The sequence below is a fragment of the Corvus moneduloides genome, chromosome 4 (assembly GCF_009650955.1).
Source record: "Corvus moneduloides isolate bCorMon1 chromosome 4, bCorMon1.pri, whole genome shotgun sequence".
Classification (NCBI taxonomy): domain Eukaryota; kingdom Metazoa; phylum Chordata; class Aves; order Passeriformes; family Corvidae; genus Corvus; species Corvus moneduloides.
The window spans coordinates 27,707,955-27,723,137 of record NC_045479.1 but is presented as its reverse complement, the minus strand read 5'-3'; the positions used below and the strand labels follow the sequence as shown (position 1 = coordinate 27,723,137).

At 40.3% G+C, this 15,183-nt stretch overlaps 2 protein-coding genes across 7 annotated transcripts in view; one reads left to right on the top strand and one right to left on the bottom strand.

Moving 5' to 3' along the window:
- Nucleotides 1–1,775: 1,775 nt before the first annotated feature.
- On the bottom strand, nt 1,776–11,846 carry DEPDC4 (DEP domain containing 4). Of its 4 annotated transcripts, none has more exons than XM_032107768.1 (9): nt 11,690–11,846; nt 10,281–10,707; nt 9,651–9,805; nt 8,932–9,118; nt 7,129–7,355; nt 6,155–6,297; nt 5,810–5,935; nt 4,608–4,686; nt 1,776–2,168 (listed from the first exon to the last, which is right to left on the bottom strand). In XM_032107768.1, exons 1-9 carry the CDS (start codon nt 11,772–11,774, stop codon nt 1,951–1,953), a joined length of 1,647 nt encoding a protein of 548 aa, XP_031963659.1. In that variant the 5' UTR covers nt 11,775–11,846; the 3' UTR covers nt 1,776–1,950. The 4 variants fall into 4 exon arrangements, with proteins under 4 accessions (XP_031963659.1, XP_031963661.1, XP_031963660.1 ...); XM_032107770.1 differs by having other exon boundaries at nt 8,932–9,049; XM_032107769.1 differs by having other exon boundaries at nt 9,651–9,802.
- A 51-nt stretch (nt 11,847–11,897) lies between these two features.
- Nucleotides 11,898–15,183, top strand: part of SCYL2 (SCY1 like pseudokinase 2) — a 37,053-nt gene continuing 33,767 nt past the window's right edge. For 2 of the 3 annotated variants that reach the window (XM_032107765.1, XM_032107766.1), the window contains exon 1: nt 11,899–12,043. The gene's annotated coding sequence lies outside the window, so the exon portion shown is untranslated. Of the gene's footprint in view, nt 12,044–15,183 lie in introns of all 3 variants that reach the window. The other variant, XM_032107767.1, reaches the window with a different exon arrangement.

Sequence of the window (15,183 nt, the reverse complement as noted above, 5' to 3'; positions counted from 1 at the left end):
AATAGGGCCAGGCATTCAAATAAGGCTACTTCAAATATGCAAGTTAACTAAGTGTACAGGTAAGAGATTGTGTTGTTTATATCTAACAGTGTAACTATTTAAATTTATAAAACAAAAGAGCACTTGTTTTAAGAAAGCTTTGGTATCCTGCTGACTTGACTACCTTTGAAGCCTAGGGGAGGATGGAGATACCTAAAGCAGCACATTCACAACAAAAAAAATCATGCTTATAGTGGAGCTAGTCCAGCAATGGGGCCATGAAAATGATAAGGAATTGGAGGATCTGTCACACAAGGAAGAGGCTGAGGGTGCTGTGATTGTTTAGCCTTGAGAATACTCAGGGGAGGGAGTGAAGACGACTGAGCCAGACACTTCAGGACAGGAGGCAGTGCAAGAAATTCTACCTAAGCATAAGGCAGTTTATTTTGGTTGGGGTTTTTTTGCTTTATTGCAGGGTTTGTTTGCTTGTTTTTAAATACTATGAGACTGGTGAAAGTCTGGACCAGACTCATCCAATAGGCTGTAGCATCTCTGTTCTTGGAGATGCTCTAAACTCAACTGGAAAAGTCATTGAGCAGCCTGCACTAATCGATTCCACTTGGAGCTGAGTGGTGACACTAGACCAGAGGTCCCTTCCAATACCAATTCTTTGTGTCTTTGTCCAATATGTGACTAAATGCCTGTTGCGAGGATGGAAGAAGTAATACAACCCCTATCACACTATACTGCATATTAATTTATTATGAAAAAAGGCTGAGACAATTGCAATTGTTCAGCCTGAAGAAGAGAAGGCTTTGGGGTGCCCTAATTGTTGCCTTGCTGTACCTAAAAGGAGCCTACAAAGAGACCGGGGGAGGGCCTTTTCACAGGGGCATGCTGTAATGACAAGACAAGGGGGAATGGCTTCAAACTGAAAGAGAATAGGTTTAGATTTTATATTAGGAAAATATTCTTCACTGTGAGGATGGTGAGGCACAGGTTGCCCAGAGAAGTTGTGGATGCCCCATCCCTGGAGTGTTTAAGGCCAGGCTGGATAGGGCTGTGAGCAACCTGGTCAGTGAAAGGTGTCCCAGCCCATTGCAGGGGGTTTAGAACTAGATGATCTTTAAGGTTCATTCCAACCCAAACCATTCTATGAATGATTTGGATCAACACTTCCTTGTTGATGTACAGTTAACCATCAATGTGTCAAGACAGGCCAATATACTTTCTAGCTTTGCCCTATGAATTCATAAACATTACCAAAGTATTTATGATAAATAACTGGACACTATAAAAATATTCTCATGTTAAAATAAATTACTCAAATATACCAAGAGATCTAAAACAAGACCATTATTTCTCATGTTTCTTCAAAATGTAATTTTTTACTTGAATTAGCAGCAGCTCAGTCTGCCAGAGTGGGGAGGCAGTAACAACAGGCTCTAATTACTGACTGCAAGCACACACAGCTCCCCTGCCTAATAAATCTTTCCTGCTGCAGATTCAAAACCCACTGACCTGCTTCCAACATTTTTGACACACTTTGTACACTTTTACAATACCCACAGGAGTCATAACCTACAGTTTAAGATTAGATTATTATTAATTCGGATAGAAAAGATTAAAACCCCCTACTGATTATCAACCCAAGCATGGCTCAGAACATAGACTTGGCTCAGATAGAAAGCCGTGGAGTTGTAGGACAGATGGAAAAAAGTGCCAAACCCTGAATTGAAGGCAGCCCAAGCAGTGTGCTGCTATTACTAAATTACAAGTAAGGAAGTGTATTCTACTTAAAAGATTAATTAGATTTAATGCTTTTTAGCAGCATAGTAATTTTGATGGTTGTAATTTCCTGAAACTGAAGATGTAAAGACACAAGAAGAAAACATTTTTTTATGACCAGTTTTCATGTGCCTCCTCCATTCTTTTAAAAAAAAAAAGATTAAAAAAAGGCTGTATTGAAGTCTAACCATTCGGAGTACAAAATTCGCATGTAGTTTTACAACCACTACAGTAGACAAGAGAATGGTATTTTCGGAATTCTTTGATTAATTTCTTCTTTTGCTTCAAAGGAACAGTAGGGTCATTGTCCATCTCTTGAATCAGTGCTAGAAGATGCTGATTGGTTTGTTGTTTTTGATCTTCATATTCTTTAGGTGTAATGCGCTGACAGAAGGTGAAGCCTTTGTAAGAAATCAGAGGTTCAGACTAAGTTTCATGCATCATGTAAAAGCCGTGTTAAAAAATATGGTAAGCAACATAGGTATACTGATATTCCAGTTCAGATGTGATTACATCTACAATCAATGTGAAACATACAGCCCTCCATTGAGGATAGATGGAAATCTAAACATTAATTGCAAAAATAAAGTCGAAAAGCAGTGTTACAAGCACAGTATCATAGATGATTCTGTATTGCACACAGGCCTGCAAGACAAGGAGCAAATACAGTTCTCACACAGAAACCACAATGAAGAGCATTACACAACAAGAATGGTACCTTGCATTTGTCAGGATCCAAAGATTCCCTGTAAGTAAATCAGATCTGTGGCAAGGCCCAGTATCTAATGCAAGTGAACAAATACTTTGGAGAAACAGTTGCCTGTAAACCACACTTCAAAAATCAGGAATAGAATTTAGGAGCTTCTAGGTGAATAGACAGTTGAGCATGGTTTGGGCAGCAGAAGCAGAGCTGATGCAAGAGGCAGTGATTCAGGGTGAGGGCAGAGCAAGGAACAACCCTGAGAAATACTCAACTCAAGCATATCTTAGCTATAAAAAGGTTGTGAATCTCTGCAGTAAAGTACTGCCCTGCAAGGACTCAAGCCCCATCACTGGGCAGGTGAGTTCCGGCCTGAGGAAAGACTGGCATTCAGCTACTTCTCCACTCTTTTCCTTCCCATAGATATTAGAGAGCAATTTGGTTGAACAAGTGTCAGTTGCCTAAAGGGGAAAAAATGCTTACTAATCTTCTTTACAAACACCATCATCTTTAGGCTTCACATAGTAGTATTAACCTGAGCTGTCAAGAGTTTTCACATGGAGCTGTCCTCCCCTTCTTTTACAGTAAGTTTGTCAAACATCAATATTTTTTATGGTTTAGTAGAATCAGATGAAGAAAAAAAGACAGCTCTTTCAAAAGGGGAAGCTTAACAACTGGGAAAGAGATTTAACTCTTAAAACTTCAGCATGGATCCTTTAGTCTTGTGGTTTCAAGTGTCTTACTAGATTCAAACCAACCCCAGTTCTTGCACTGGTTTTAGTCTTTTTTATTTCCAGCAGACCTAAGGATTACCCTCCTGCATAGACAGACCCCTTTTCTTATCTGGGTCTCCCAGCCTTCCCTCCTGCTCCCACCTGGATTTAAGAAGTTCACCAGCTAAGAATGCTCAACAGCTTCTAGGAAAGATTTTTCTGCTGTCTCCTTCATGAGAAAAGGGAAAATGAGGCACCAGACTATGAGGCACACAGGCAAACAGGAATATGCCATGCCGGAGAGCTTACGATCAGATCAAACTAACTATTTCAACAAGTAGATGGAACCTATATGCATTTACAGACTGGGACTTAGTAGGAAAAACGTAGCATGGGGTTTGTACTTCAGTTGTCTGTTCAACGTGCTCATGGAGATCACCCCGGCTCCAAGAATATTACAGACAGGCAGCCTTTCCTCTGTTGCTCATCTCTGGATTCTTTGGCTTCACAATATGTGATTCTCAGAACACTGAACTGGAAGGAATTTGGACTCATTCCAGAACCCAACACAGATGGTAAGAGTGTACCAAAACTACTTCTCAGGCAGCTGCTGTATTAAATATAGTATTACACAGCCAAATAACTTAGTGTTCCTTGGTTCCTGAGTGGTTTCTCTTCAGTGTTTAAGCACACAATGCACTGGCAATACAGAAGTCAGAGAAAGTAAAGAGTCAGAGAGAAATTCAGTTACTTAGGCCAACCCTTTTAATCAGTGTTGCAAGATATTTTTGGCAGCAAGGCCAGATGGAATGTTAGCTCATGAAAGAAATAAGCTGAAAAGCATTAACCCCACATACAGAAGGGTAGTGTAGCCTAAAAGGAAGGTATTTGACACTTGGTGTGTAAGTCCTAAGCTCTTAGTAAACTTTGTACTTACACAGAAAAAGAAGAAAGTTCTTCAAAACATTTAGTCAAAACAGTAAACAAACAAAGTACGTGCTCAAGTCATTTATCAGAACCTTGAACTACTGAGTTCTGTGAGAATTTCTAGGTGTCTTGTGGCAAAAATAAAAGAATACTGTTCCTAAATACAAAGTCACATCAAATTCACAAACCAAATTATAAGCAAATCACTTCAGGAAGCATGTTTTGCACTACTATTTCCAGAAGTAATTAATTGGTAAAAAAATAAATAAATAAATAAATTGTAATATATCCAAACTAAATAATTAATAGAATCCTTGTTCTCAGTATTCACACCACTTTTGTTGATAGCGTATAATTTAGTATTTAGTGCATTAGTCACTAATCCCCTTAATGCTTCACTTATAACAAAGGAAAAGAACAGTCTATGCAAAATTATAGTCAAGTGATGATAAAACAGTTTGTATACAATAATTTCAATAAAAATGTATCACATCATCTACCTGAATTGATATCTGGATCTTGCCCTTCTAGCAAACTCTGAAGTCTCCTACTTGTTAGTTCCAGAAGAGTTAAAGGAGCCTGAAAATACAACACAACAAAGAAAAAAATTACAAAAGCAATACTTCTGTATTTTGAGAATCTAAAGCTTTCAGATTACCAATTTAAAAACACTTAGTTAAATGAAAAAGAATCTATGCCTACATTTATTTAGGTACACATTCAAAGTCTCTCACAGAATTGCACTTGAACAAATAGTTTCACTAAGATACATGTGTTTATTTCTGGTATTTCCTATCTTCTGGCCAAAGAAATAGGAAGCAAAAAGTTCTAGATTTTGCTTTCCATGGCAAAAACTGTAGTGTAAAACAAGCTGATTTCAGCTAAGGCTCTCAATTGCAGCTGTCAGTGAACCACTACCCACTTGCTGTCACTGCTACACAGTTCTAGCCCCAACTCCAGTGGGGAATCAAAACCCGAACCCTCACGTCAGAGCCAAAATAAAAAGTACCTTCTCCCATGTCTCTTGACCTGAAGTCAGAAGTGGAAATTGATGTGTTGCATAAAAATAAAAACCAGTGTTTTACTGAAACCAAATTCCTGTGAAGTTTATTTTTATAGGGTATGGTAAAGTCTCATCTTTTCACATGTGACAATATGATGGAACATAAAAAAAGGAGACCATAAAAAGTCTACATCTTTACACAATTCATCAAATTTAATAAAAAGGCTACTACCGTTTTGTGGTTCTATTTGTTTTCTTTAATTTAGAAGTTAACATTGCAAAATACCGAAGGATCTTTTAGAGCTGTCAAATCTATACACATACACTGGGGTACAAGGGCATGCCATTTTTATACCACTCAGAGTACAACAGTGAACTTCTAAAGGAAAAAGACACTAAGATACCTAAATATTTAGTAGGCAGTCATTAGGAACAAGGTACCAAAATGACCCTTCAAAAATTCTTAGTATTTTAAATATTTTCCTAATACAAATCATGCAAATAAAGAGAGGATATAATTTATAAAGGATTGCAAAGCTCTCAAAAATCTGTCCTCTATAGCCTGGAATAACTTCTCACCCTGTTTGGCTCTACTGTTAAACTGTAACAAATGGAACAGACCTGTCATACTCCAAAAAAGGCAACTCATGACATTTAACATTTAAAACAACCAAGCCAATGATGTAAAGAGAATGATACCTTGAAGAGCTCAGAGTGATTGTCCATAAGAAACTGAGTCAGCAGTTCTGCCTGTAGTTTTGACAGTGTCCTGTTTTGCAAGATGAACTTTGTACAAGTCTTGATGATCACAAATCTGTTCTCAAACTAGAAAAAGCAGTACCCAGATTTGGCATTAGATAGAATTGCAGTGTCCTAGCAAAGACTAAGTATAACAGGATGCTAGCAGTGGGAAGAACACCTTGATATTTGTTTTAAAACAGATCACACAGAAAGGCAGTAAACAGAATACTTCTAACTGGACAAAAATGATAGCTTTACTATGAAAAAGTGCTATTCTTCACATTAAGCAGAACAGATACTTACTTGTTTTTGCAATCTGTAGCCATGAGATTCCGACGCAATGGCTAGGAATGTAAGGAGCCTGTGTAGTTCTTCACTAATATTTGGTGCTAATAATTTTAAATAAAGTTGTAATGCCTCTAGAGCGTGATCTGTTTTTCCTTTTTCTGCAATGGAGTAAAACAGCACATCCAATGTTACTATTCATTTTCAGAGTCATGAGTACTTATTTAAATCCCAATAATAATTCAACTTTTGGGAGGTTTTCCTTCCAAACAAAATTTCATTTTGTTCCAGTTATTAAAGGATTCTTTTCTCAACCCACAAATTTTACTTCTTCCTCCCCTACCAGGAGCAGGGTGGCAGCAGGCAGTGAGTGAGCAGCTTTGTAGCACTTAGTTGGCAGTTGGGGTTAAGGCACAACAACCCAACAGGACTGAAGTAGCAACAAAGCCTATTTAGGGTAGGATTTATCTTAAACTTGTATTTAAATGAAACTCTTCTGGTTTACTTGTATACATATGATGGGAGGGTTCTCAATAGTCCCTTTTATCATTTTAAATAACTTCTGTTACTAAAAAAGACCCTAAGTCCAGAACTTTAAAAACCTTATTCTGGTTAACATGAAAAACTTCATAGCAACGATTTTAGTTTTATGCTATTAGTTAGAAGTAGCAATAAGGGAAATTCTGAGTTGGGGTAAGGAACTTTCACGAGAGTAGTTACATATTGAAAGAGTTACCCACAGAGGTTGGTGAATCTCTATCCTTCAGATTTTCAAAATTCAGCTGGACCAGGCCCTAAGCAAATTGATCTAACTTTGAAATTTGTTCTTGTCTTGAGTAGAGGTTCTCAATAGTGATCTTGAGCATTTCTGTCCAACCCAAAAAGTACACCTGCAATGGCACTGCAAATGGTGTCATGATTCAGTCAATTGTTGCTTAGTGACATCCTCTACACAGCTTTCACCTGTATTTTTTGTTCCAGGTTGCTCTTACCTATAAGTTCTATAATTCCTAAGTGAATATCAAGATCCTGAGTGGCAAGAAGAGAGTCCTTCTTTTGAGTGTAATACTTCATTATAACATCAAAAAGAATCTTTTTGTATGTATTCAGACTGCTGGGGTTGTTAGTGCTTTGAGGTAACTGCTCACTAACCATCACTAGGAACTGGTCAGGAAAATACTCCAAGCATTCAATGGCAGCATAGAGCCATCGGTCAAGCCTGTAGAAGGAAAAGTTAGTTTTAGTGCTTGCTTTAAAATGCTCTACTTATTTTTATTTTCACAGGTTCATAGAATATTCTGAGTCAGAAAGGACACACAAGGTCATCATGCCCAACTCTTAAGTAAGTGGGATTGAATCCACAACCTTGGCGTAATTAGTACCATGCTCTAAACAACTGAGCTATCTCAGGGTCCATTTAATCCTTTAAAGAAAACTAGATAGACATAACCATGCAGGTATAGTCACATATATGAACCACAATGCTGAACTGGTTTATTAAGCAGTTTATGTAACTTATTTCACTACAGCAGTTCAAGGACCTGCTCAAAATGAGCAACTTCCATGTTCTTCCTATGCTAAAGGCAATACACCTGAGATAATCCCAGATCAAGCTGCAATCATGCCAGACTGTCACTGACCCAGGAATTCAGCTAGTATTTAAAAACCAAACACCACCTCACCATTACTCCAACACACACACTGAGAATTCACCAGGGCTAACCAGGGTGAAAAAAACCAAGGGACTGGATCTTTACAGAAGAGAAAAAAGACAGTTTGAAAAAAGAGAAAAAAAAATGTAGGTTAAATTCCAGAAGACTACAGAAGCAGTTTACTATATGATCTACTACAAAGGCATAAGTTTTCACAAGTATCTGTTGTCTGTATATCTTAACTAAGGGAAGAAAATGTAAGAACAAACTGAAATTCAGGTGGATAATTCATTGTTGAAAGAAGCCAGAAGATCAGAGGAAAAAGTCTCAACCATGTACAGAAACAATATAAAATTATAGAAATGTGTGGGGCAGAGGGACAAGTAATTTTATATGATTCTGGATGTAAAATAAGTTGATCTGAACCAATGACAGGTTGCAAATATTATTTAAGATCCATAGAATCTTATTTTTATCATGGAGAGCAGAAACAAAGCTTGTGAAATTGCAGATAAAAATTGTATTGATTTGACACAAATAATAATTCCTAAAGGCATTCACGTGAGCCTTGACATATTCATTCAAAGAAAATGCAAGATAAGAGATTAGTTTAAGTAAACAGGAACATGACAAAAGTAAGAGAAGATTTAAGGAAAAGAGCACTGACAACATGCAGCCACTTTTGCTTTTATACTCTCATTACATAAACATTCTTCAGTGCTACAGCTTAGTTTCTCCTCTTCTCTTGCTAACAAAAGATGACTTATTGACTTTGTATCTTCACAGCATGGCCACCAGGAACTGTGACAAACAAACAAAAAGCCTCAGAATAAAATTTTTCAAGTCCTACTATCTGTTACAGAGACCTAAGAGTAAAGAATCTGGTCTAGAAACTAGGAGTGTTTACAACACTTGAGCTTAAAGTTTTAATGTTTACTTAAAATGCTCAAATGTCCAACTCTAAACATATACTTCCTGTGAAATCACTTACTACTTCTGAAAATAAGTCAATCACATTATTGCCACCCCTGTCTACAAGTATACAAGCATAATTATGTCTGTTTGTTCACTTAACACAAATCTTTGATCCAGAGTAAAATAAAGCCTTCACTAATAAATTCATTTTATAGATGTATAACTTACTCGGGCAAGTTTAAGCTACATGTAACCTCTCTGTCCAGGAAAGTATTTGAGATAATCATGTCGTCTTCTTTGCCAAAACTGTCTGATTTTGTCTTCACTGAAGACACCAAGATATCTTCTAGAAGGGGAACATCAATTAACTGCAGCAGTCGTAGCAGAGTTTGCTGTTTCCAGACATCTTCTATTACTGATACCATAAACAAACAAAAAACCCTCAGAAATAAGATCTTATGTAAACAGCTAACCTTTGTTTTTATGCACACAAGAATATTTTACGTGTTCAAAGAAAACAGAGTAACAGTGTAGTGTGAAGTTGCTCTGTCAGGAAAGAAGGGATCAAAATACGAACACTAAAAAAAAAAGTCTCCCCCATCATATTAGGATTCAGAATAATCTACTCTAATTAGTAGAAGAAAAAAAAAAAGACAAGTGAAAAGCAAAGGAATCATATAATAAAGATATTCTTAGTCTTAAAACCTATTTCCTTCTGAAGTAGTATTTGCATAAATAGCACAATTATGCAAAAACATAACCCTGTTGTGTTTCCTTCTGTTTAGTTACTACAAGCATTAACTCCTTTAACACTCATTTAGATATTTTGTCATTAGTGACAAGTTAAATTTGGGTCTCTGTGGAGCATTGTTTAAAGAAATGGAGCACTCAATCCAAGATACAGTGAAGAACAATCAAGTTGTAAAAAGAAAAAATTCAGTCCTCACCTCCTTTTGAAAGCAGGCGAGTTGGTTCATTAACCATGATCTTCGGAGGTGAAGATGCGTGAACGTATATTGATTGAAGAAGCTCCTCAACCCTCTTTTTATCAGCTACTTCCAATGCTAAGGGGTTTGAAAGTGTTGTGTCACACTTTGTTCTGCTTAGGGAGTGAAGAAAAGGTTAGGTGTATAACAAATACTATTAGGACACATTTGTCTTTCTGTTACTAAATTGTTCTTAAATCAGAATTTTAGGGCTTCATTATATCTGGAGTCTATCCTGCTAGTAGAATTCCTATCATCTAAATCTGCTTTGTGGAAAGGGCAAGGATATTGATTCCAAATACTGTTTGCTAGTTCCACTTCTTTTACCAGCTTTCAATAACTAGCTCATTCCTGCTAATTCCCAGATTTCAGCACAATTGATTGCAAAATCAAATTACTCCTAGGCTTATGCTACTCTGCCAGACTCTATTCCAAATAACAAAGGGCAGAGCAAGCACTCTACCCAAAAATATGTGGTAGCATCTACAATTTTGGCATAACACCTTGTTTAGACAGACGTAACTTCATCTACAGGTAACCCTCCTTAATTTATTAAAGAAAAAAGAGAAAGAATACATCAGAATAACTCACATGGAACATCTTTTTGTTTTCTGTTTGCAGATTCGTTCAGGAGAGAAGCTTTCATTGTCCTTATTTTTTCTTGGAAGAAGAGAATCAAGACTGCTATTTACAAATCTATAGAGACTAGTGTCTGTGTCTTCAAACTCTGTTTCTTTCCCATTCTTGAATAAGTAAAGCTTGGCTCCAACTGGCTCAAACACTTTGTGATCCATCAACGCTTGGCATACACGGACTCCCTTCAGCCGAGAAATATCATTGCAGCTTAGGTACATGCTTTGCATAAGATGGCTCAGTACCACATCAACAGCATTGGAGCCAGTGAAACAGTTTCTATATGTTTTCAGGTGTTGTCTACGTCTTTTGATTTCCACTTGATTGTGAAGGGCATGTATAATACTATTCCACAGCTGAGTTGCTTGAAAAGGACCATCACAATCTGCAAAATATTTATATTAAAGTTTCACAGATTTATAAACCTTGAATATTTAAAAAAAATTACACTATGATTTTAGTTATATATCTTTAAAAATATTCAGAAATGAGCTGAATTTTACAAAGCAAAGAAAATATTTCATGACTCAGTCCTTCTTGTAAGCTGACTCACACCCACTATGGTAGAGTCAAGAGAAGAGAAGAAAAATCCACTAAAAACAGGCGAGGAAGGGGTTTTTGTTATTGTTATGACCATGCATACTGTATGTATGTGCTGTGTACATACACATTAAATCATTACAGAATCACAAAACAGCCGAGGCTTGCAGGAACCTCTGGGGTCCATCTAGTCCAACCTCCCTACTCAAGCAAGGCCACCCAGAGCTGGTCGGCCACAACCACGTCCAGGCAGGTTTTGAGTATCTCCAGAAGTGCAGATGTCCACACACGATATCACAACCTCTCTGGGCACCATTGAAGAGAGTCTGGCTCCATCCTCTTTGCACTCTCTCTTTAGCTACTTGCAGAGAACCCCCCCGAGCATTCTCTTCTCCCAGCTGAGCAGACCCAGCGATCTCAGCCTCAGCCGGGGGAGGTGCTCCCCAGCCCCCAGTTTATCCTCACACATGGCGCCCAGCTCAGCAGACACCAAACGAGCGTTTGCAGCGCATTAACCGCGCCCGCCTCCGGGTCGGAACACCCAGCCCAGCTCCACGCCCAGCCCTACCAGCGGCGGCCCCCGTAAGCTCAGCTCCAGGGGCACAGCCGGAGGCAGCTCCTCTCCGCCCCGTTCAGCTGCCGAGCCGCCCTAGCCCCGTCCTGCCCGCCGCCGGCCATCGGCCCCACCCGCGGCACCAACAGCCAGGGGTGCCAACACAAACAGCGGGCAGGCACCGGCCCCTCGCAGCCCACTCCGCTCCCCGGCCCCTCCAACACTGCGCGCGAGATGCTGCAGCGGAAAGACGGGGACGACGCTCTTCGCCCACCTCGGCGCCGCCCGCTCCCCCGCCGCGGCTGCAACTCGCTCTGGCTACGGATCCTCCTGAAGCGGGGAGTCAAATACCCCGCCATGGCCGCGGCCGGGCCGCTGGCGGAAGCCGGCGGAGCACATCACTTCCCGCCCGCCGCCCCCGACCGCGCCCAGCGCCGCCCCTGCGGGTCGGAAGTGAGCCGAGCTCGGGCCGCCCCCGCCCCGCCGCCGAGGCTGCCGCCGTCGCTATGGAGTAGCCGCGGCAGGACGGGGCCGGAGCGAGAGAGGAAGTCGGCGTGACAGGCGGCCCGCCGGGCCCACAGGGCGACGGGCAGCCGGGCGCTGCGCCGGCAGCTTCCCGCGGGCTCAGGTGAGAGGCCGCGGCCCGGGGCGGGAGCGGCTGCCCGTGGCCTGGTGGCGCTGCGCGGGGCGGGCAGGGCCGGCCGGCTCCGCCGGGGCGGCGGTCTCGGGTCCTGGGTGCTCGGCACCCAGGGCTGGAGGGGACGGACCGCCCCGGAGGCTCGATCGCCGCGCGGGCAGGGTCGGGCGGGGACCGCTGAGCTGCCCGAGCCGGCGGATCGGGTCACCTGCCGCCTGTGGCCGCGGCCGCCGCCCGCCCCCCGGCGCGCTGCTCCCGGGTGCCCCCGCGCAGCAGGGAGCGCAGGCACCGGCCCTGCGGCGCAGTGCGAGTCCGCTCTCGCTGTAAATAACAGTCAATACTTTGTCCGGGAGGGCTGGCCCGCAGGAGGCTGACCCGGCGTTTGTGCAGCGCGCGGGCTGGATTTCACCTATCACCGCGCGACAGACAGAATCCTGTTCATGGATCTCGTTCCCTGAGGTTTTGGTAGGGATTCAGCTGAAGCTCAGTACCGAAATGGTGCATGAAAGTGAAGAAGGTGATGTGTAGCGAGAGCAGCTACACCTGGCACAGTGCTTCATTGCATTTGACCCTCTCGGGTTTTTTTTGTAACAAATGCAAAAGACTGGTTGTGCCTGAAAAATGCTGGGGTTTTGTCCTTTTGTTTGCTGTGACTCAGTTGTTCCAGCACTTACTTCTTCTGTGAATTGATCCTGGCTTGGGGCAGATGGATAGGATGCGGTTGGGTGGCATGAAGTAGCTGTGCGCCAGCCTGCTGTCTTGGTTCCCAAAGAGGAATCCCGGCTTGTTATAATTCAGAATAGTGGTAGTGTATGTTGTACTGCTGTACGGTGTGCACCCATAGCCATACGTCAGATGAAGCTATGAATTAGTTTGAGGATAAATTGATGGGTTTACATTAAGCAGTTTTCTTTATATGAGTGAGAATTGAAAAATGGTGGACAGCCTTTGTTTCGGATTTCAACAACCTGTAGTTAAACATTTTGAATGTTTTACCTCATTTCTTGTTGCTTACTATCTTGCTAAGTGATGGTTCTCATCATGCTGCCCTATTGTTGCTGATGTACATCAGCATAAAAACCATTACTGATCGTGAGGGGCATTCATAAAAAGAACATATTGAACATTCAGAATTTTTTAGGATTAGTTCCAGGTTTTGTGGACTTGGTATCAGTAGCATTAATATAAAATTCAAACAGGAAGAAATCAGAGTTCTTAAACATTTATTGTATGTCCTGTGTTGCTTGTCCAAACACTGTTACTTTTTAGATTTTGCACTTGTCTCATTTATTACCTTTTAACTTGAAATGCAATTTCATTCTGGATGACTGACTTTATTGCCACTTGGTTATTAATTTTTTCAGAAATATTAGACCAGTCTTAACTGAATAAATGAGTTTTCCTGCATTTGAGAACTAGACTTGCATATTTCAGATATGGTAACCTTGTTGTGATTTGTGGTATTATAGATACTACCCAAAATAGGTATTTGTGGTGGGGCATGGATTTTCTAGGTACGTTGTTCCTGTTGACATGCATACAGTTTTTATTGAAGTAGGTGATAGCAATTGTTTTTATAAAGCAAAATACACTATTTTAACTTACAGTCAAATGTTGATAAGAAGATTTCTACAAATTTACTTTTAGATGGATGTAAACTTTAAACCCCATCTGCTTATTGAGAAATAAGTTTCTTGGTACTCCTTGTTAAGAAGCTAAACTAAACAATAGTTTTGTCTACTGTCAAGCTGGAGAAGAACAGGCTGGACAGGGTCTACCAGGCTTGAATTTTAAATTCTAACACTTCAGATACTGAAATGCTGTTGACATTCTCACCTAGTGGCTTTTCCAGGCTACTCACTGCAGTTAGTCTGTTACCCACAGCAGCGGGCACTTCTGATTTAATGAATACTACACCATTTTGCCACCATCTGTGTAAAGAAGCTTCCTTTTAGACTTACACAAAGGAATTTGAACATGCATGCACATGCATTTTCTTTGTAAAATTTCTGCAGTTAATTTTGCAAAGTGTTTTATTAGTTTTGAGAGTCCTAACATAGGATGATGCTGCATTGGTACTGGAGAAGATTTGATGGCTGGGAGCGAACAAATCAGTGGAAAAAGCACAAGATCTGAACTCACATAAATTAGGTTTGGGATTATCTTAAACTCATTAGGATTGATTTTATAGTCTTTTAGCATATAGAGTTTGCCCATAGAATAGCTGCTGAATAAAATCTTTGAGAGCTGGAAATGCCTATAGCTTCTTTTTTGGATAAGCCATGATCCTTGTTTGTACCTATTAGGTTAACGAAAAGTTCCTTTCTACAGGGGGTATTAGCCAGTGTCCTCATAGCAGTTTTGTCTAGGGCTGCACAGTTAGGACTTGCATGTGTTTTTCAATATCACGAATCATAAAGTAAAATTAATTTCTTGTAATAATAAAATGTCCCACACTTAAATAAAATAACTTAATAAAGGAATTCTGTGTTTCCACAATTTATTTCAAGGTATGTTCTCAACAAAACACTAACTAGATACCAAATAAGTATGTAGTTATTCTTAAGAATGTCTTGTAATCTTAAGATTGTCATATCTAAAACTCACAGTCCCCATAATTAAGACAAACTCCACCCTTAACATGCTTGTAGTAAGTCTGATTCTGCTCTTGAGTCACTCTGTTGAAGTCATAACTACTATATCTGATTTAAGTTTGAGTATTTGCGAGATTGAGACCTGTGCAGCTGGATTCCTGTCTTTTTTAAAATATATTTTCTTAAAATTCCTGGTGGGGTTCATCATTTAGTAGCATGAAGTTGTGTCAGTTCAGCTGACATGGAAATTGGAGAAATATCTATGGCGCCATAGCGTTTGTGTGTTCCTGCATTTCCCTAGGGAAGAATACTGAAGGTGGAATATAACTGCACCAATAGTCAAGATAGAGCAGCATAGCTGTTCCACATGCAGCACTGTGCTAAGGTTTGCTTAGGGCTTGGCTAATACTGTTATGCACAGCTGCACTGGAGTGAATTGTTCTATGACACAGGGAACTTTAAAAGAAGTTCTGTTTAGTATGTTTATTACCTCTTTTGTAAAACAGGTCTATCTTTGCAATTGAAACCTAGTCAGAC